Genomic DNA, 24,518 nt, shown 5'->3' with positions numbered 1-24,518 from the left:
TGTATTTTGACCAGCTCTCGGTAAATGCGTTCTCTCAACTCCACAGGCAAAGCACGAATGTTCTCTTGTAAAGTATCCATGAATAGGTCAGTCCGTACAATTCACAATCTTCTCCTAGAACAAAAGTAATCCACATAGTGAGTAATTTCTGACCACTGCCATTCAGGGTAACGTCCAAGAATGTCACTGAACTCTTTTGATGTAAACGGTCTAGAGTAATATGATAGGACGAATGCACACTTGACCCAAAGAAATCTAACACACTGGTTGACTTTTTTCACTTTCCTCTTGTGAATTTCTCGGCACAAAAGTTCTACAGTGACCCAATGAGATTTCACTCTGGCAAGTCCCTGCCAAACTTCTTTGTAAATCTTCTCTTGCAGTTCTTTAGGTAATGATTCAATATCGTTTTTGAAATGAAGTTTAAATACTGGTCTCGGTGATGTCCAACATTTGACTCCTAGCCAATCTGGTTTCTTCTTCTTCGTCAACGACATGGTAAGTTACTTCAATGTCTCGGTCCCACTAAGGGTAAGTAATGACAATTCGGTGACCAACGAGCATGTTCTAGGTAGGCCGAATCTTGTGGTTCCCAGTGGTGAAGTGACACACCGCAACTGAATCACTTCACTTTATCTCCTTCGCCGAAGTAGACCAATCCGGCTCTGGCTAATTCTTCGGGGGTCGGTCCTCCCAGATACTTAGGCCATTTTCCTTTGAACGATTGAAGACGATTTTCAAAGTCGCAGTATTCCGACAAACGCACAGGAAACGAATATTCGTTTTTCACAGGTTTCTTTCGATGAGGTTTGGGTGACATGGACAGGAGTTTGCTCAGGGCTGGATGACATCCGTAGGGAGGTAGACGTGAAGGTGAAAATCCCCCTTTAAAACGAAACCCAGTAAAATGTCCAAGAGGACGAGCGGCATCGCTTTCGCATCCCTCAGGTTTGACACGCACAGCATCAATTTCTATGATAGGGGTAGTGAGAACAAAGTTCCCATGATGCTTTACGGCATCGCTAAGGTCACAGCGTACAGCATCGTTCCCATCGCAAGGCTCACTCGTCTGCAAACTCCGTTACGCAATTACAATGGTAACAACATGGACAATCGCAGTTTCCTTCCGGACATTTTCCGTCGCAATGCCTGGGTCTTATCCATCCAATATTAGTCACATTAGAGGAAGATACAACTTTTTTACAATCCCCAAGCTGGAACGATGTCTCTTTCAAAGTATTCATCTTGTTCGCTTGGTCTTGGTAGTCACAATGAACTATCGATCTTGACGATAGTCCCTTTTTATACTAGTCGCAATGCAGTCTCAAGCTTGTACATCGTTCCTTTTTTATGTTTTTTATGTCTAGTTTTGGAAGGTACCGTCTCTAAGGTGCCGTCATCATTGTACCGTAGTGTCATGTGTGGAAAGGCCATAGAAAGGTAAGGACAGTGCGGAGACCATCGAGTATGTTCCAGAATAGCTGAATCTTTGTAGATACATAGATCCATTCGTAACTTCAGTCCGCAAGCGAAACACTGTACTTCGTATCCCAATCCTGACTCAGGTCCCAAGTAGACAAATCCTGTTCTAGCTAAAATATGCGAAGAAGGTAATCCTTTCCTATCCGTAGGCCATGCTTCAAACGTGTCCAATCGACGGGCACAATCACAATAGTCAGGCAAGAAAACCGGAAAATGGTAGGGTTTGAACTTGGAGGTCTCATCGGGTTTCTCACTCGATTCTTGCTGTGGCGAAGTCATCTTTCTGGTGGGTGGCTATCCGCTTACAACCAATGTTTTATACCAACATGTCCATACGGCAAAGTAAAGTGGTTGGGCAGTCGCACTCGCTTCTGGTACACGATTTGATAGACTTTTTCCAAGGGTCGACTGACGATGTGGTGAGTGGGTAAACGTACAATCTTGTTGGGTTGATAGGTGGTCACTTTAAAGTGTTCATCCACTCCCGATTGCAAGGCTTCTTTCAATACCCCAAAGTTGACCACACGACTGGTACGATAATTCAGAGTCAATCCTTTAACTTTACACTGCGTGTGCACTTCTCCTTGTGGGTCACGGTATTCGGGGCCGTAATTTTTTGGACCGTCACTGACGAAACTTAGAATCATGTCGTCGGGATGCTCGTCTGTCCAGGCTCCTAAACGGTCTCCTTCGATGTCAGGGTGCTGTTGACTCGGGTGATGGATGTAAATGCAACTGTCCGTGTCAAAGTACGGGACGCGTTCCCCTAACAGTTCTAAAGCTTCGTACAATTTTAAGCGAGCATGAGCTGTCACGTAAGCCGCAATGATGACATTTCCAAAAGGGTCGTCTTGTACAAAGTCCAGATCTTCTTCGTAATTGACCAAGATCAAATCCTCGCGAACGACGTCCACGTGTTTCATGTATTTGGTTTTGTCATGAATCATATGGAAGTAGCGGGAAGGTTCTGTCAAATATTCCGTCTTGGGTAAACACGGGCGTTGTGCCATTTTACCCCACAAACAATTTAACATCACTTTGGCAAACGATCGCCTGCCTTCGTTTTTCTCGATGTGGTCTAAAGGGATGCCTTCTTGTTCATAGCATTTCTCTTTGAATGTCTTTTGGTCTTCGGGAGTTTGACACCAGGACGGATAGCCGCTGGCTTCTTGCTTCAGTTTCAAAAAGGCATCCACGTAGTCGGCGAAAATGCCTTTCTGCGTGGGGTCACCCTTGTGGTATTGTTGTGTCTTGGGAAAGTGGCAAATTTCGTACACTTCTAACAATTGGTATCCCATATCCAGAGCTTTGAACAATTCCACGCTGACCCACGTCCCCGTCAAGGCCCGTTCTTCCCGGGTATGATGGCAAGGTTGATCTTGGTTGCACGTTTCGGCACAAGTACGGCACATAGGAAACATCAGTTTGCCTTGGCAATGGTGAGGTAACACGGGATGGTACAAGTCCTTGGGAGGCAAAACTTTACACTTGATCAGACCTTCGTATTGTCGAATGTTTTTCAGGTCGATGTGTTCCGTCAACAATTGTGGGTTCCCTACAGGAAAGCGACAATATTTGCACACGTAGGGATACAGCGAACACACGTCCAAGTATTTCATTTCTTCTCCTTTCTCTTCGTCGGCTTGGTACAGCAAACAGGTGGCATTGGTCCTTCCTCCGTACAAACTATCCCTGGGGCCCCGAGTGGCCGAGTGGTCTAAAGCGCTCTTCGTTACGGATCACTGCCATCTCACCTCTTTCTGCGCCGGTTCGAGTCTAAGATTCAGCCAATGTGGGCATGTGAGAAAGCCTGCCAGTAGCTTCTCGTGGGTCGGTGGTTCTTTTCGGGGTCTTCCGGGTTCTTCCTCCACCATTAATACTGGCCGCCATGTATAGCCTATCGTGCTGAAAATGGCGTTAAACCCCACAACAACAACAACAACAACAACAAACTATCCCTCGGGTTCAGGGGGTCCATGAACTAGTAACTTTCCACGAGGCGTTTAAACTCGGGATCGGTTTTCAAACGGTGATCGTATTCGTGTTCCCACATTTCCACCACTTGGTATCCTTCCTGTTCTAACTTTAGGCGTCGCTGACAAGTGGCCTGGTACAAGTCTTCCATGGTTCGTTGTAAAAACTGATTTTTAGTGCCACGGTCAGGATAACAGACGGGACATCCGTGAAATAAGCAACCGTTAAAATCGTACACGATCTTTGGGTTTTCTAAGTCCCAGCCATCGACCGAATGCGTTCCGATGGTCTTTTCGCCCCCTCCGTTGCGGGCATGCTGAATCCACTTGTCTTCCTTGTCGCACAAGTAATGTAACCAGCGTAGGACTTTGACCGAGTATTGACGTTTGACATAGTTGGTCGTTTGAGGACTGATGACAGCTACGGTGTTTTCAGGCATGAATCGTTGCCGGTACACTAAGGAACACGCTTTGGCAATGGTGCAAGCTTCTTCAAAGGATCGACCCCTCCGTGTTCCATGAACAGTTCTCGAAATTTTCCACATCAGCGTTGTAAAATGTCCACGTCGGAACGACAATACTTTAGCATTTCTTCCTGAAAGTCGAAAGGGTCGGAGGCGTGAGCCTGGTACCAAGCGTTGAAAGCTTCTCGTTGTTCGGTACGCATGTTGTCGGGGTCGTAATAGTGAGCCTCAGGTAAATGGGGTAGAAAGGCGTGTTGATTGGCTTCCGTATTGAGAAAGAGTGGAAAGTACCCTTTAGCCATTTCTGTCATTCCAAACGTTTTAGGCATTCGGCTCAAAGGCACGGCCAAGTAACTCATCGAATCTTTAAACTGTACTTGTCCCACTTGCATGAAAATGATTTTGGCTCCGTTCAAAGTCACTTTAGGACGCTCGGTGCCGTGTTCCGTATAGTATCTCAAAAGAAACTGTCCATCGTATCCGGAGAAATTGTGAGCCATCACCGTAGCATGACGATGACAATCTCCGTAACGTTCAATGTCCTCTTCGCTCCACGTCTTGTCGATGGGGTCTAAGGCCCATTGGGCAAAATCGGCTAACGTGTTCGGTCCTCGAAAGATTTTTTCACGCCCTCCAGGAATCTTACTGCAGTGAGGGCAATGAATGAAGATAGGTTCTTGAATGCACTTCTCGCACGCTCGATGAGCCACGCAGAAATTAGGAATGTGAATGCCGGTCTCTTGCATGCATTCGAAATCGAGAAAAATGAAATTGCCTTTCTTCTTCTTGTGACCATCCTCTTTCTCTGGTGGGGGTTGGTATTTTTGCACGTAGCACTGGTGTTCCAAGTCCACGATGTGATGACAAATGTGACATTTTTTCTTTCCTCGACATACGTGTGCCACGACATTATTGGTACATAGGCCTTGTCCACAGGTAGGGCACAATCTCAGGAGCTGACAAGCACATTTCTGCTGTGAACCTTGCGTCTTCAGATGTTGTTGGTAACAGGCAGGGCTGACAAACGTGCGCAGACAAGCAGGACAATGTACTCTTTCGTGTCCTTCGCTCAGACAGGATGGAGAGGCCAAACATCCTGAGCATTTCAATCCGCAATGTTTGTGTTGCTCTCGATTATTATAACCATGGTCACATTTCTCACAGTAATAACCGTATCCCAGGAATGCAGTGATACTGGTAATGGTATCGAAATGTTCATCGTGATAATAGACATGAATGTATTTTCCGTCCTTAAAGTCTTGGCCTCGAAACAACAGAGGTCCACGCACTTCTTGAGGGTGCACTTTCAAGGTGTAGCGTGGAGCTAGGACATCTTGCAATTTTTGCATTTCAGGAATGCCGCAGGGTGTGTCTTTGGATAGGTCAGCTTGTTGCAACAGGAGTTCTGCTTCATTTCGTTGTTTGGCTCGTTCGGATCGTTGAATAGCTTTCCAGGTTCTTTTCCATTCTACCGTGTCGTTCTTGTTGACATAGGTTCGTCCCACCACGATGGCTCGGGCTAAACACATCTGGTCTTGAGAATTGTGAATTTGGACGAGACTCTTTTTGGTGTTGCGAAGGTCGTTCACCAGTAACACCTTATTGCGTTGTCCGGTCCTTTGAGGAGGAGAGACGTGGGTTATGTCCAGTGTGGCTTTTCCATCGGTGATGTCAAACTGGTCATTGGTTTGTTGTACGTGTTGAATCTTGTCCATGACTTTGGAAGCAGTCAATTCTGCAGGGCTGCTAAACTCGATCCAAACAGGGGATTTCAAACCGTCGTGTTGTATGGAAAGTCTCAAGCGATCGTCTTCTTTGGGTTGACATTGTCGCTTGAGAGTGGTGAGCAAAGAATCCCACACCCCGGTGATGAACCCTTCTGCTTTCTCTAACGGTACTTCAGCCTTGAAATCTTTAAACTTCACCGTGTATTTGTAAGCCGTGGTTCTAAATTTTCTAGAGGGTCGCTTTTCCGTCTCTCGAATGGAATAGTACTTTTCAGGGTTGACTGAGGGTGGTGAACTTTGTTTAGATGGTTCGGATTCTGGTTCACTCATGTCCTCTTGAAAATCACTGGCATGAATTTGTGCCAAGACTTCAGCCCTGGTACGAGGCGATAGATCACGTTTCTGCCTCTTACTTTCTTCTTCTTTCTTCTCAAATGAATTGGGTCGTTTCATCTTGAGTGAAAAACGTCAAATGATTAAAGTTTAAACACCATAGACTAATTTATAGTCATGGCAGACCAGCGTATATAAAAGGGTGTGTGTCTTGTCCTTTCGCTATTCATTTCACTCTCTAACTGAGCACAACGATGGAAGAGACTAGCCAAATCGAACGTTCCATCAGAGCTTTGCGACGGGTCATTAGAAAATTTTCTTAAGACCAGCCGACGGACTATTCTCCTTCCTTTCGAGATAAAAGTCAAGATACTTGCTATATCTGTCAGAAGAAAGGGCATTGGTCTTCAGAGTGTCCAGACCGTCAAAAAAGAAAAACAGAGGCTGGAAAAGACAAAAGTCAAGATACTTGTTATTATTGTCAAGAAAAAGGACATTGGTCTCCAGATTGCCCAAAAAAGAAACAAGAGGAGTCAGAAGAAGAGAGGGATTCTTCAGAGGAAGAAGAGGAGGAAGATAGCAGACAGGTGAAGAAAAAGAAACAGGAGAAGAAAAGAAGAAGGGAAGAAAGTGAGGAGGAAGAGGAGGAAAAGACTGTGACGGTGAAGAAATTGAAAAAACAGAGAGACTAAATAGTGAGACAGAAGAAGTGAATGTACTTTTTAAAGTGCTCTGTTGTGAATTGTGAATTGGATTGTAACTATTGATAAAAGAATAAATTAGGTATAAAAAGGTAAGTGTCTTTGGGTTTTGATTTTAAAATAAGAACCTACACTCACACACTCATGCACAGACACGTACTACAGGGTAAAATGGTTCTTTTTCTTTTTTTAGTTATTGGCAATTGAAAGTCTATCTCTTCTCGAGAAATGTGGGTGGCCCTGAAAAGGGCCTTTTTTTGGTGTAGGGGTGAGCTTAAGCAATCAACTTTAACTGCCTTAACCCTTTGCCACGGCCAAGGCCTACTTCTGGACTGCGTACTGTTGATGATGATGATTTGGTTGAAATCACTAAGGGTGGTACGGCAGGCTTAGTCACAGGGTTGACGTGTTTAGCTCGGGAAGGTCGTATTCTCTTCGGTCGTAATAAAGAAGTCTGATACATTTGTTTCAAACTTCTTAACTCCGCTAAAATGTCCAACAGTACCGTGACCGTTTGATTTTCACCCTCTTGTTTCTTTGCTGATACTTCTTCTTGTTGTTTTTTTCTTACCTCTTCTTCTTGCTGCTGTTGCTGTAGGAGAAAAGCTTGTTCCGCTTCCTTTTGTCGTTGTATAAATTTCTCCAGTTCTTCTTTCTGTCTCTGTCTAAAATTCTCCACTTGCGGTAATGAAGGTGACGAAGGTTCCGGAATAAATTCTTGCGAGGTAAGAAAATCCACAAAATCCCAATTTACCTCTTCTGAAAGTAAGTCCGGGTTCCCTTGGGCGGTCTCCACTGCTGGTGCACCCCAATGGATCGTTTTCTGAGTTTCCGTCATGTTGAATCACTGTCACATAGATTGACTGCACACAGGCGCTAGCAAATCTATATAGATCACGTGACGTCACAGACTGCTCTCTTCGGATTGGATGCGGGCTGACTGAATTTTGTAACGCGTGTTTGGATTGGTCAACAAACTCAATCCGTTTCAATCCTACATCTACCTATAAATAAGCGCAGTTCAGTTCATTGATTCACCTGTTCTCGGCGCCTCAAGATGTGGACCGATGTGCAATCTTCTACGCTTGTGTCTTCAATAATGTTCCGGACGGACATACCCATGTATGTCCGATCCAAGTGGACAGTTGTCCACAGGACAGACACCAGTCTGTGGATACGTAGGATCTACGTAGAAAGACAAGGATGCCTCAAAAGAGTCATGATTTACGGTCCTACAGTGAGACGCAGCCTAAGGACAAGAAGAAGACCAATGCGGTGCCCTTTATGTTAATGGATACATTAACATAAACCCAAAGGCCCTTTTCAGGGCCACTCATAGGTCTCGAAAAGAGACTGACTTTCCATTGCCTACCCTTTTTTATTTTTATTTTTTTTATAAAAAAATCCCATGTTAAATTTCCCTTGACGCTATACAGTCCCACCCTGTTTAAATTCCTTTGACGCTATACAGTCCCATATTCCCATGTTCAATTCCCCTTGACGCTCAACAGTCCCAAAATCTATTTCCCATGTTAATTTCCCTTGTCGCTAAACAGTCCCAGGGTTTTTCTCCATGTTAAATTTACATAGTCGCTAAACAGTCCCGGGGGGGGGTCTGTAATGCTAATTCCCATTGTCGCTGAATCGTCCCTATTCACTACTTGTGAGCGTAATGGGTAATTAATCACTAGTACAGATTACTTCCCGAGGAAACTACAAGAGTGTTTTTAAAACCGTCACCTTTTCTTGTCTGACTACCTGTTTGTGCATATATCTACATGACTTCTGCATCATCACGCAGAATCACATAAAACATGGTAATACATTTTTCCACGTTTAAATGTGGTACATAGGCTGTATACAGGCCAAAATACCCCTACCCCAATAAACCCTTAACCAATCCGCCACCTTCCATCCGATCTCTCTCCCTATCCATTCCATCTGCCATTCGTGTCAACTTGACTGCAAAATTACCACAGAAACAGAGATGCGTGAATCTCAGTGTATTGGTGTTTATGCTTTCCGTTTGCAAGGACCATGTTACACTTCAACAAATGTTGTTAGTTACAAATTATATACCAAGAAGAGGTAGTTGACGTCTATTCCTAGATCCAACTTTAATAAAACATGTATGGGATTAAAAATGTGCCTAGTATGTAACTAACAAACCAAATCCCAATGTTCTGGCACCTTCTCTATCTGCCTATCTATATATGTCCCTCTCTAATACACGCACATTTATTGACTTTCAGTATGATTAATCTGAGATTGGTGTAAATCTGGATATTTTCATAATAGGCCTGCTTATGATTAGGAGTCTAGCGTTTCCTAATACGTAAGTGTTTTACTTCCTTTAACGCGTGTCTGATCACATAGGCTTGCGGACTGTATAATAATTTGATCTGATCACAAATGCTTGCGGACTGTATAATAATTTGATCTGATCACATAGGCTTGCGGACTGTATAATAATTTGATCTGATCACATAGGCTTGCGGACTGTATAATAACTGGAAACTGATCCACATTTAACAAATTTGTTTTTTGTAAATACATTAAGCCTTGAACAGCTTTATTGTGTAAAACGAGAACATCATGCAGTGATTTATGTCGTGCCAAAAGATGCATTAGTCGACGAAATAGAAATATATTTTCATTCAATAAAATCAATCTACAATGTATTGAACACATGTTCTATTGATATGCAATACATTCATCTATATTAGTTTACTTTCATTATTTGTAAGTAATAAGTATAGTTGATTTTTGGGCTACTTAACTTCTTTTCATTGATATCTAATATGTATTGTGCATATTCAGTGATTCAAAGATTTCATACAGAACACTGAAGAGTTTGACAGGTCATAATTACTCGTCGGTGTCAAAACTTTTAAATTAGCTGAAAATAAAGGAGATCCGTAAGAGCCAGACGGTATGCATGAGGATGAATAGATCCGTAAGAGCCAGACGGTATGCATGAGGATGAATAGATCCGTAAGAGCCAGACGGTATGCATGAGGATGAATAGATCCGTAAGAGCCAGACGGTATGCATGACGATGAATAGATCCGTAAGGGCCAGACGGTATGCATGAGGATGAATAGATCCGTAAGAGCCAGACGGTATGCATGAGGATGAATAGATCCGTAAGAGCCAGACGGTATGCATGAGGATGAATAGATCCGTAAGAGCCAGACGGTATGCATGAGGATGAATAGATCCGTAAGAGCCAGACGGTAAACCTTTAAATATGACAGACAAACCTGTTCATATAAAGGCAGTTATTGTATGCGTTGGTTACTATTGCGGTTTGACTGCATTTAATATAAACTATTTTTCCCATCTTAAGTTTATTATCTGATATATATAGTAATGTATTTGCATTTCTGATCTGAAAAAGTCACTGAACGGTTACAATTCCCCGTTTACGTGGTCATATTTACAGACCTATTTTAAGCATACTGACCAGTCCATTCACTGCTAATATATAACGCACCAATCTACGAACAACATGAACTCGGATCCTCTGTCCCATCATTCGACTCTAGATCTCAATTCCATGTTTGTATTTTGTTAAAAGTTAAGCACAATTGAAATACAGTAACATGTAAAATAAAAGAAAATATATCTCGTAATCATTACAATAACATTATATCAATTTCATTTTAACATTTACCCATCCCGTCTTCATGATACATTAAACATTGTATAACGAACACATTGTGAGGGAAAACGAAACCACAATGGTCTAAATTAATGTCATTTTGTTCATAAAAGTTCTTGGAACATACATTGATAGATCAATTAAGTCTAACCATTAGACATAAAAATAATAGAAACGTTGAAGCTGGATGTATATTAACTTAGCATAATAAAACTATATGATATCTTCATTCAAATGAATACGACGATAAGCTCAATTTAAATTCACTCACCCATATATAAGACTAATGTATTCCGTGGAGATGGGTTATTGGAAAAGTCAATTTAAATTAACGAGTTAATGGTGAAACTTCCGCATGAATAAAATCGTAAAGATATTAATCTCGGGAACTGTGAAATGCCAACATATGCTGCATGTTTATTGAAAGAAAGGCTTTAGTGATAAGAAATAGAATGAAGAGTCATATAAAGAGCTTTACATTACTCTTTTAGTTGTTTCTCTCAAGCGTTAAATATTCTAGTCGTGTCGTTTCGAGCAATTATTCCTAATTCTCTTTTTATTATCGTAATGATAATCATATTTTTATTTGAATGTGCCTGGTATTTTAGAAAGGAGTCGTAATGTGGAATTTATTGATTAATATTTATCTTACAGGTAAGAGATATTACGTTAGTACATGTTAAGACTATTTCCTTTAGTAATGCAGTTCAGTGATTTGAATGTTTAGAGACATTATGGTATTGATTCAGTTTCCTCATAAAGAAATTTTTCCTTTTTATTATATAATAATAATTAAGAAATATATTCTGTAATGGGTTGTTTAAACTATATTTAGAATTCATATTTTATTAATATTTTTATAATCGTAGTATTGATTTATTGCAGTTGTTTCCACCCCCAGGTCGCGACCCTAATCAGGGTCAAAGTACTTTCTGGAAGGTCGCGGAGGGTCGCTATGATTTTTTTTTTGGGTGGTAAAACTAATCAAACTATGAAAACGTTGTCCTGAGGCTCAGGAAAACTATATTCTTTAGGGTCTCGGCTAGGAAAAGTTGGGAACCTCTGATTTATTGTGAAAACGGTTTTGCTACCAACTTAATGCTGACTAATAATTATTTTAGAAATGCAATACCTTTAAAATTACAGAACAGAATAATTTGGTATTTACAGTCAAATATTCGATGATTCACTGCAAACAATTTTGGTATTAGTCTTATTTATATTGAATTCCAAAGCATTTTTAGTACCGTTAAAGCGTTCAATATTTAATCATTTATATTGTATTATAAAATACAGAAATTTCAAACTTGTCTGAAGTTCGTCAGCTGTGAATAAATATGATAATTTTATATGTATTTCTAACAGTAAAATTTATCACTATCGGGTGTGTAATTGTTCTATATTGGGTGCTCGATTTCAATTACAAAGAAGCTCTACCTAGATTTCACATAGTTCCGCCTTCTTCTTACAGCTTGAGCACAGTACTTCTCCGCACACCAGCGATATAAGCATCCACATCGCAAGGAGTGACAACTCCGTAAGGGAGGCCAGAAACTCTATTACTCTTTGTTTCGATCTGAGAGCTGTCCCACCGACACTTGGGGCATGATGGTGGAAAGAACTTACTTTAAAAAGTCATCATACAATAATATGGCACTGATCATTTCAGAATGGTAATATAGAAGACGACAACGATTATTATTATTATTATTATTATTATTAGTAGTAGTAGTAGTAGTAGTAGTAGTAGTAATAGCATTTTTGTTTTTTTAAATACCTTTTCATTTATTTTACTTGCAGATTCTTTCTGGGTAACGTCAAACAGTAGTTTAATTTTGTTACAGTACATGTGTCTCTTTTCATGTACAAAAAAAAATCGGCTAGTGGATTATTGGCTCCAATCGACTATACGTTTAATCTGTTGGAAATATAAAGGCATAACAATATGTCAGAATTAGAAAATAAGTATTGTAAAAGAAAAGAACGATGCCTGTAAATATTGTTGTTGAACAGTTTCGTCGTTGGATGATTTGCTTTGACCATGTTCACGCTCATTTGCATAGACAAATCTTGTATTATGTGCCAGTACGTATAACATGTTTGAGTGCTTTAATTAGTCTACGTCAGATATGTTACTTACTTTCCTCGCAAGACAACGTAGGTTACGTCACGTGATGTGATTGCTTACACCAGGCCTGTATTCAACGCCCCCACCCCATATATTATCAAAGGAACAAAAACAAACTTTGCATTTGTTTCAAGTGATAACTGAGAGTGTGATTTTGATATTTAACGTAGCTTTAACAAAATTTCAGTCATATCACTACGATGTCTGCAGAGTGGCAATTTATAATGCTGTCTAGCACTGGGGCATCATGCCGCAGACATGTATCATGATGTCCCACCCAGTCACATTATCCTGACACCAGGCCGATCAGTCCTAACACTAACCTCTTAATGCTGAGCGAGTGATAATTAACTATTATTATTAAAAAATGCACTTACACAACAATATATGCAGTTCAAATTAGCATTAAAACATTTTTCAAAATTTATTTCTAATCTAATAGTTTCAAGGTCGGAGAGTTCATTTATGTGATAAACACTTTGCTTTAGTCATAAAGATATGTTAATGCATTTACCTACATATCCACATACCTGTAGATCAGTCAATCTAAGGTATATGTAACAATCCATACAAAAGCAGAAACACAACACCATGGCACACTCATATAAACCATATACTGTATACGCACACTATATATTATATAGTGCACCAAAATGCTGTATCCAGTCACCACTATAAACTGTTACTGATGACTGAGATCAACATTGTTAAAATACAAACAATTTTAGTACGTTCGGCCGTATTAAAAACAGTCATTTGTTCGATGTTTTCAATATGTGTTGACATTATTTGTATCAAATAATAATCTCTGTGTGTGTGTGTATGTGTGTGTGTGCGCGAATAAATTATCTCTAAGACTGGAAGATTGAATGCAGGTTATCTGGTATTGTAAACCATAGTTAGTGGCACTTTGTTATTAATGGGTAGATAGATCTGTAAACTAAAATTGATGAAACCTCAGTATTTGTCACAAATTTGTCTATTTCATGATATCCATCGACTGTATATAAAACATATATTAAATGTATCAAAATCTCCATTTGGAAACAGTTTCCTATATGTCTGTACCCTATATTTTTATACCAAATCCTATAATATATGCACAAATACTTAATATCGATAGAACTATTAGATAATCAAATACCAATATATGCATTTACAGTATAACATATTCTTGCTAGTATTCCGTTTTCCGGTGCAAACGCCTGGAAAAGATATATAATTTGCGTTTTTTTATTTTCTTTGCAGTCCTTTTCTTAGCTCAGTGGACCAATGTTTGTCATTTGATTTGGAAGGAAGCACGTAGCCTATAGTGTACTTCTGACATTAGTTTTTGTTCGGTTGTTCTTGAGCTGCAGTTTGTTGTCTTTCGTTCTTTTTCTTTTCTTTTTGAAAATGTTAATCTCATCACCATGGAAACTATAATTCTCATATTTTTCTCATTCTTTTGTGTGGCACATTCGTGTCCGTATACCAGATCACTTTTAGCGATATCAGTATTCTGGAGATTGTACAATACACAAAATATCATCTGATGCATGGTTCATTTACAAATTTGTTTACATACAAGTTGATTTATGGTCTCTGCACAATGGAAACGAAAGAACAGTACATTATATATATATATATATATATATATATATATATATATATATATATATATATATATATATATATATATATATATATATATATATATATTACATTTTATGTCTGAGTCAAAACATATTGCAACATTAAATTGTGAGGAGTTGGTGGATGTCAAGTAAAGAAAACATTTATTTAATTATCTAAAGAACGAAAAATGGTAGATGTTTTTGAAGATGTACACTTCATTGAAAACCAGGAAAATTTCATACGGACTACCTGAGAATATGAATGTATTTTTAGTTCCTACTACACTACTTCAAGAGCTGCTGCCATACTACTGCATAGTTATTTCCTGTTCACCTTTCGGGATATAAAAAACGAAAATGCAGGTAATAAACTTAACAAGGATATAACCGTTAGAAACCACATATTTGCACCGAGTAATATGTATGGACCAAACATAGACAGTCCAGATTGATTTTTACATCGAGTTTAAAAAATATTGTATTTTAAGAATGATTATGTTATCTGGGGGAGATTTCAATCTTGTGATGGACCCTCATGTACGTACTTTTAATAATAATAATGTTAAACAAATCCAAGAGTAATCGAGGTTGTATTAAATATACATATGGTAGTACCTGCGTGAGGAGCAGAATATGGATCCATATGGCCTGGAATATTCAATCTTTTGATGTATCACAATAATATAGTTATAAATGTCATAGAGTGAATTCACTATAATTCCAATGTAATGAGTTAACCCAAGAAATATTAATAAGCACTATGTAATTCAAGTGAATAATGTAAATAAATAAATCCACCAACAAAAAAAATAATGAACACAACACTAAGACTGTATCTGCTGCGGATGTTAAGATAGGAATGAGTAATTTTTCAAGTAAGCAACATTGATATGAACAGATAAGACACAATAATAGAGACAGGATGTAGGCCAGTCTCCTCTCTAAAACATATTTAGGAATTTTCATTTGAAAAACAATACCCTACATTCAAATAGGAAAATAAACATGTTTACCTTCATTAATAATGATCTGAATATTTAATCTCCAATCATAGAAAAATAGTTCTGTATAAATTGTTTACAAAATAATTGCCATTAGTCAGGAACATTAACTTGATTTTAGACATATATCTGTTGCAATATATATATATATATATATATATATATATATATATATATATATATATATATATATATATATATTCCGAGTTAATTGAAAACTTTATATCTAAGACAATATCTACAGTACAAAGTCAGTTTAATTTATGTTCAGGACAGTAGTTCTGGTTGTAATCATTGAGAAAAGCCAATAAACAGTACAAATAAAATATACATGGCCAAATGACAAAGTAAAAAGAAATTTTTATGTGAAGTATTATCAAGTGGGGGGGGTATTAAATAAGTTTATGAATTCGTTGAAAATTACGCGGCTTAGAAGAATATTATCTGACAAACAAAATGAAAAAGTTTGTCACTTTTTCAAACATTGATGATTTATTTTTTATTTGGAATGGGCATTCTTAAATCAGTGTAAAAGGATATTAATCCTTTTGTAGCTTGAAGTCTTTGAAGGATATTAAGAGGTAACTTATTCATTAACAATAGTCACGGCTGGACTTTTCTAGAAACACAAATATGGTTTAGTCCTTGTATTGCAATAGACGGAAGCAGTGTGCATTACAAAACATGGTATTAGAAAGGCATTATATTTGTGAATAATGTATTCATCAGGATGGTTCCTGGATATGTTTTGACAGTTTTAAAATATCTTTTTGATTAACACTAATTTTATAGATTTTCAAGGTATACTAGGAGCTGTAAAAGTCATATAATAAACTTACTATCAATTGCGACACAATTCTGTCACGGCCTTTTATCCCCTTTGCCGTGTATACCATTATCAGAAATAAAAAAGGATGTAAGGGTAAATATGAAACACTGAGTCAGAAACAATGAAGTACAAATTTATGGAAGAATGTGGAATTTGAACTTGGTAATATAGAAAAATACTGACCGAGTTAGTTTATTGTTGCCATATCAAACTGCAAAATATCCAAATCTTAAATGGTTGCAGTTGAAAATATTGTATCGAATTTTGCCTACAAATGCTTTTCTCAAAAGAATCAGATTTATTCCAAAAAGAGCTCTGGGTTTTTTTTGTCTGTTGCATGCAGAGACAGTTTCTCGTATCTTTTGGAGTTATCACAAACCTAATTCACCCTACAAAGATTTAATAGTAATAGTTGTCACACAAATAGTTCGGAGTTCACAAACATAAATATTATCTTTGGAATTAAAGCCAAATCTCTGACTGATGATAATTCCATATGCAAAATAAAATATTTATAAATGCAGACTTATTAAAGACAGACGAATTTTGTCTCAGTTCAAAGAGATTGTCACTTTTAACTTTAATGGTGAAAAAAGCGCTTATATAAGCTGTAAATGGGAAAGGTTTGACCATAGATGGTTATTGTGCAAACAGCTAATCGAGTCATAAGCTATATTATTGGAAACATGTGTGTGTGTGTGTGTGTGTGTGTGTGTGTGTGTGTGTGTGTACTGGTATACATATGTATATATATATATATATGGGCATATAGGGGTGGTGTGTATATATGAATGTGCATATATGTATTTGCCTATAAGTATAGTTGTGTATCTACATGTTTTTGTGAATGACTGTGATGAATACACTCTTCCGTACTTGGCTTGTAGAAGTACTAATATTTTCCAAAAGACATTATGCTAACTTTAAAATATAAATGTAAGTAATAATTATTTTCTCTTCTCCATTATCTCTTTCTTTTATTACAATTTTTGTTTAATCTTAAAGTGATGAAAATACCTATATAGGACTATACAAAATATTTGGAAAGGAAAAATAAATTCGGAAATGAGATTAAATGTGCGAATTCTGTTGTATTATAGACACTGCTGAAAGGAGAAGATTCAAATGACACTTACCTGACCTTTACTAAAAGGAATACCGATCACTCCAATTTTTTCGACGGATTTCATGGTCTTTCAAAAAAATTCAGACAACTGAGATTCTAAATATAATGACGCTTTTGCAATTCTCTATCTAGACGTTTGCACTGGTTATGACAAGGTTCGGGTTTTAAACTACCTGATTACACGCCTCCATTGGATTTGTGTTTTTCTATTGGGAGTTTGTTCCATTCCAGAAATTTCGATTGGAAAATACCCACTCACTCAATATGCAAAACTACCGACTTTACAACTAGTCCTACCCGTTCCAGCGAAATATAAATATAATTGAACACCGGTATTCTTCGCAACTAGCAATGTTATAGAAATGTTAATTCGTGGAAAAGATTTTGAAACCAAAAGTGCATACAAGGTCTTTTCTCGTTTGGTAACTTACAACACAGACAAACAATCGTTGCTACATAAAATTAACATATAAATTGATAGATTCACAGCCAATTTATTTAATCAGAAATATTATGTACAGGTATTCATAATTCATCAACTATCCAGAAGTAAAGTATTATAACTACTATTATTACTCTTAAATCTGAATAAGAGTTTCAAACAGAAAATGCATCCAACAAATAATATCAAGCTTGATAACAACAAACAATTAGTTTGGTTTGGAGTTTACGGCACAACAACTTACGGCAGGTTACTTTGGGCCAAAGCGATTTGGGGCAAGGTACCCTGCCCAAGGATACAATACGGTAGCTGACCCAAGCTGATCCGATAGTATTCGAACCCGTACCGTGTCGGTATCGAGTGAGTCACGCAAACGACAGCCAAAGGCTGTACCAGAAGTGTTATCTACTTCCATGCTAAAAACTCACCAACATTCCTAGCGTGGAACATAATTATAACTACTGTTATTACTTTTAAGTTTGCTTATTGTGGTTTCTCTACTTGAACTAAACATGCGATCTCCATCTTCTGCACGTTCCAACCTTTTATAAGTTCTGTGTCTCTAAGCGTATATTTTATATCCTAAATTGGTGTGCTATATTGTTAAACTAATTATTTGCTCTTTCCATTATTTTTTTGTCGTGAATTAGTGTGTTCTAGAAGCTAGCGTTTTCGGATTATGATCATAATATCAGAGATTAAACGTTCCCTTTCCGTTTTGCATCCACTGAGCTATGCGATAATAAATATATTTGCCACAGTCATGCTTGCGGTTTAAAAATGGTAAATTATTGTCAAGACCGTATTCATCATTTGAGATTTAAAATTATTTTTGCGAATTTTGATTATATTTAAGAAATTAAATGGATCAAATTTAGTCTCTTTCATTTTACCATGCCTATAATTAATGCATGCACAACTCCATATTATTGTTGTGGGTTATTATTATTAATTATATCGCACGGATAAGGCTTAATGTCTATATACGCAAACTGCTGTCTTCTGATTGCTGACATTTCGATTCGGGATATTTTATGTGATTATTTGATGATCAACTGGAATTTTATTTCTCCGAAAAATAAAAATTGGGTTATATTTATATTCGTATTGCTTTATATATATATATATATATATATATATATATATATATATATATATATATATATATATATATATATCATATATATATATATATATATATATATATATATATATATATATATATATATATATATATATATATATATATATATATTCATACTCTGCATATTGGGTTACCTCACCTTGGAGTTTCGATAACGACATTGCCACTACATCTTGAAATCTGCTTGAAACTTACAAAAGACTATTTCTAGATTTATAACATTCTCTACTGATTTCTTTCAGTATATATTGATAGCATTCTCAATGATTTCATTGTCTCTGAGAATGCAAGAAAACCCCAACCAACCAACCAACCAAACAATAACAGCATTAAGCATGGTCATATACAGGTTATGATATCACACTTTTACACCAAAGGTCATCTAGAAACCAAGGAATTGACGACCATATATTCAGGCAGACATACAAACTCGTATTTATCTAACAAGCACCTAACAAAACCTTTTATACAAGAGTTTGTAGCTAGTGATCTTGACTAAGTATTCACGTGAATAGACAAGTTTCATTTTAAAATGAAATGGGTCGTTAAGTTTGAATATCAAATTAGGATACGTTACATAATAATGTAGTTTATGTATCAAGTAAGTTGAACATTACCCGTACTTTCAAAGTATACATACCGCAGTACATAAATACATTACTCTATGTTTTAAACGATTTGCACGAAACCCTGTCTAAAAATATCAAAATAAAGAAAAATGTTGGTCCTTTACATCTTCCCATCTTTTCATTACCACTGTGGAAGATCAAGAGAATACATTTCCTCTATAATTTGAACTCTGTCAGAAGTGCGAAAAACTGGAGAGGACCCATACGAGGGTCTGGAAATTCTCTTTATGTTGATCATGACGTTTAAAAACAGACTTTAAACAATCTGGTAAAATCGCTGAGCGGTTGGTAGGTTACTCGGGGTTCATAATATAAATGCGAAATATAAATGCACAATTTGCATATTTAGATTTGTTCTGGATCAGCCAAGTACAATATGCATCGGTGATGCGGGTTTTAGGTCATGCTCAAAAATCTCGCAAATCATGAGACTGACACTAACACACTCTCCATATAACAGACATGCATTGTCCACAACTGCACCAGTGCATTCTACCACCTTTACAGTTATTACATTCTGTTGGATTCATATTATTACCCGGTTGTTTCATTTTTGTTAAATATCCCCAACTTGAGCACTGTTGCACAATTGCACACGAAATCTATAATTATTTCATCGATTTGTCTTATACGTCTATATTGGAGTAAATCGCTCCCTGCAAATATGGAGGAATATTATTTCTGAAACAGTAAAATTTGACATTTTACAGCTGTATATACAAGGTATTATTTGTTAACCTTCACCAAAAACTTAACCGCATTGATGACAATGCAGCCAAGTAAATAAGCGAGTCATGCATATAGAGTCTAAGCAGATATGTTTAATCGACAATACATGTTTCAGCTCTTTCATTATCAATTTTTATTCTATTTGCTCACAATGATTTGTATATGAAATTCAAGTAATGTGCATTTCCATAAATTAGCATTTTATTTAAACCGGTTTTCGTTGTCGTAAGTTTAAATATACCCGTGTCTAATTTGAATAACTGCTTCTGAAAGCACATTAAATCAACTTGTGGTAACGTATTCTACCAACTACGGCACAAAGTGCTTCAAACTATGGCACAAAGCCAAGTTCATCAGACTATGGCAGAAAACTTAGTACTTGATAATCGCAAAATAGACAAAACTAAATGACAAAAAAATAAAAAAAGTCTTGTTTATAAGTGTTTGGGTCGGCATTTATTAATTTCTACAATAATATTCACTTTTCCATTATTATATACCCTGAATTAATCTTTGTTGAGCAAAACAAAAATAGCCAGGCCTACTGTTCGATCATTTATTTAGAAATAGAGAAAGCCGGCAATAAGCCGCCATTTATGCTGTATGTTGTTAGGTCTGCGATGGATTCCTTGTTAATTCTCGATAAAAACCCAACTTCATGTTTCTAACCGGGTGCAATTCCTTTTGTCACATAACTTAAATTCGCAATTAACATCAACTGGTTTTGATTTAGTTCCCTGTCATTTCTCCGTGCCCACATGTTGACCTCGCTCTTCTGGATACTTCATACTAAAGCAACATATGCCAAATTCTATTTGCAGTGGTTCTCATGATTGTGTAGAATTTCAGAAAGAAAACAATACCTGCAGATATATTCTGATCAACTTCCATTTTGGTGTCAACATCTGACAAAATGCTCCCCTAATGGCGCGCCCACTACACTCAAAGTGTGGTTTTTTCTTTTCTTCCAGATATGTCGATAGACGGTATGGCTGCTTAATTTTGATGTCCAAATAATAGTTTGAAAGACGCGTGTCATTTTATTGAAAAAAAACCAATCAATACATACCAGACCATCGATTGAAAAGGACGTGTTTACGATAATTAGTTGACATGGCAATTTAACTCTGCTCCATTCTGGACAATGGGTTTTAGAGGATCGTATACATACATTGAATAAAATTGCACGTTTTCAGTAGTTTAGTCTCAGACTAATTTGATTCATAACCTGTCGATTGTGATAAAAGGTTCACGTCACTAGTACGTATCGGCTCGGGAGAGTTTCTTACGGAAACTATTTTGTATGCGACAGCTGGGCAGGAGTACAGTTATGAAATAAATGAAATCTAGATAGCTAGCCCAGTTCGATATTATATGGTATTTCAATATCAGATCCACTGCGTTTCCAGGTCTGCTTTTGTAGATTTAGCATTAAATAAAATATTTCGTTTAATGTTCTTCCAGTGTTACATTCATGTTTGAAAATATATGTCAGATAAACTGTACCATAGCTCTCCATCAATCATTCTTTACTTAGAACTTATGTCTTGTTATGAATGTTGCCATTTTCTCAAAGCCTTTATATAGCTTAACTAAAGCAAATATAAAGATTCTCCATAAACCCTTTTTCCCCAGTAACAATCAGCATTGCTTTATGCATCGATGGGTTCCGATCCCACAACCAAGTGGTTGAGCTGAAATAAGAGAAACCTGTTTCTTGTGGTGAAATATTGTCCAAATTAGATAATGGTACTGAATGACTTAGATAATAATCTCCAACGGCAAGAGCGCAAAACGTCTCCTTACAAGTAACGGGTTATAAAAATTTGGAAAAAATTAATATTTTGCTGCAGTACATTATTTACCGGTTGCTAATATTTTTTTTTCTGCGCCGATTAATGGACACGTCAGAGCAAAAATAGAAAATATCACAAACAGTACAGGACACTATACTGCTAATATATCGCGACATGAACTTAAGCAGGTTGTAACAAGATAACCGGGTGGGATTTTCGGATTCACAGCAGAACACTTTTGACGATGATATAAATACAATGTTTAATAATGGATGACTTGAATGAGCAATTATGAATATGTGCATATACACACACATACATATACACACACATACATATACACACACACATACACACATACATACATACACACATACACACATATATATACATACATACATATATATACATACATATATATACATACATATATATACATACATATATATATATATATATATATATATATATATATATATATATATATATATATATATATATATATATATATATATATATATATATATATATATAATCCAAATATTGGATTTAATTAACGTAAGAACGCACAGACTTAATGATGAAAAATACAAATAAATTGATTTAACAAATACAAAGACAAGGGGTGAATGGTTCACAACGAGTTGAACATGAAACGATGGATCTAGTTTACTCAGGTAGTAAACGATGTAGAATTTTACTCGTGTAGAAAAATGAATTCACCCAGGCGGTAAAATTACGGTGAAAAAAGAAAAGGAACAGATATACAACTTATCTGTACAGTCCCGAAAGATGCACTGGGTTTTACGAACCCCAAAATTAGCCCACGGCTAACAAATTACATGTAATGAGAGTCATCAGTACACTTTGTTTCAGCTCCACGGCTGCTACAGTTTAGCTTCACAGCTGCTACAGTTAATTACTGAGTTTGGCTTTACAGCTTGTTACACGTTGACCCCGATCACACAATTTTGAACACTCGGGTCACTCTGATCACTCTAGACGCTATAGATACTCTGGACACTCCAGACAGCTCTACACAGCTCTACACACTCCGGACACCCCGGACATTCGACACTCAGGACACCCCGGACATTAGACAGCTGAAAATATATCCAATACCGTGTACTATACATGACACGGGCATAATAACGTGATGACATACACGGTAAGTTATATAGATTACATTATCAGCACAATTATTACAAAATGACAGGTTCAAAAAAAAATCTAGCCCTGCTCGATAAGAATCCTACTATATTGAACAGTTCTTAAAAAAAAAAAAACGTAGCTTTACATTACTAATATAAATCCCTTGCTAAGCAGCAAACAAGAATATAAATATGTGCATTATACTGCATACAGCAAAGCTACATAGCAAACATTCAAAACTAAACGTGGTAATACAGTAGTTATAACTAGAAATTAATAAATTAACACAGATGAAGATGTGCACGTCCTTAAAGCTTTGTTGACACCTCTTAGCCTCATTCCAACACATCTGGTTGGTTAAGACTTAGAAGTGACAACCCGTTTTCCAAAAGGTGTTATGTGTTATGGGTTTCTTCGTCCACCCATTGATGTGTTATAAATGTTGTCTCCAAAAGTAATAAATATAAATAGTATAATGTTGCAGGGTTGCTCTTTGTTTTGTTCATCATATTACTGAGTTTTGGTTATCCCATAGAAGTTTGGGGGGGGATATACTCTCTTCCCTCTACCTGGGCTGGCAGTGGGCCTGATTTCTATCCCTCCATACTTGAAGAGTACTAGCCCCCTCAAGGACTATTCAAGTCCAGAGATAGTTTTCTTCTCCTTATCCCCATTATGTTCTGTTTAAAATGGTGACTCTGCCAGAGTCTAGTTGTCCAGTTTGTGTTGTTGATGATGTGTTGCTTCATGTCCCCATTGCTATGTTTGGACGGCACTATCTAGGTCAAATTATTTTCCAGTTTCTTCCTTATTTAATCCTATATATTCGAAAATAAATTTTTATATCCGAAACTTAAATAAATAAGACGTCTAAATGCACTGTGTTTTTGCTTGTGAATGCGTGTTTATATTTTGTTTGTTTAATTTCTTGTATGCCTTAGCGTAAATTCGTATGTAATTTTTGTCACTGTTCTTCAGTTTGTGCTTAACGTGCCTTGGAGCGCTGTGTATTAAGGTAAGATTGGAATTATTTGCTATTAACTTTAGTCATTATTTATCAGTAAAATTGGTCTAATCTAAAATGATTTAATCAATGTTATTTCCAGTTGCTCGTATAAAGAGATTGTTTTGTTTTATTAGATTGTCTTGTAATGGTTGTTTTTCTCTTATGGTTTTGTATTTGTATTGCCTTAGCACTTCATGTGTAAAACTGATTGAAATTTTCCATCATGCGGACGTGAAGGAAAACATCCTGTCGGAATTTATGTATGGTTATAAGGATTAGTGTTGTTGGATTAGATCATTTCTCTGCGTAGTTGACAAGGATGCATTTACACATTATCGGACACAGTTTAGTTGCTCAGCTCAGTGGGGTGCCGTGGTTGATACGTCTATCTGTGGACATGACAGTTTTGAGGGGCGATCAGGTGCCCATGTTAACAGTTTCTTGTTAAATTCGCCAAAATGATTTCTTTAGTACGACAGAGGGTAGCCGCAATAGAAATTGATAATTTGTTGTACACGTCCTTATTAAAGTTTTGTCTAATTCGAAATATATTCAAAGAAAAAAGTTAAAATATAA

General features: G+C 36.9%; 1 protein-coding gene across 1 annotated transcript in view; it reads right to left on the bottom strand.

Annotated features, from left to right (window-relative positions):
* Positions 1-17,330, bottom strand: part of LOC149804373 (arginase-1-like) — a 46,546-nt gene extending 29,216 nt beyond the window's left edge. The window contains exon 1 of the mRNA XM_089939513.1: positions 17,055-17,330. Within this exon, the coding sequence (XP_089795639.1) occupies positions 17,055-17,108 (54 nt within the window). The 5' untranslated portion in view covers positions 17,109-17,330. The remainder of the gene's footprint in view (positions 1-17,054) is intronic.
* Positions 17,331-24,518: the final 7,188 nt, after the last annotated feature.

This window comes from Sinohyriopsis cumingii, chromosome 2 (genome assembly GCF_028554795.1).
Source record: "Sinohyriopsis cumingii isolate HCF-2022 chromosome 2, ASM2855479v2, whole genome shotgun sequence".
NCBI lineage: Eukaryota > Metazoa > Mollusca > Bivalvia > Unionida > Unionidae > Sinohyriopsis > Sinohyriopsis cumingii.
The sequence above is the reverse complement of the archived record's forward strand: the minus strand, read 5'-3'. Positions and strand labels throughout refer to the sequence as shown.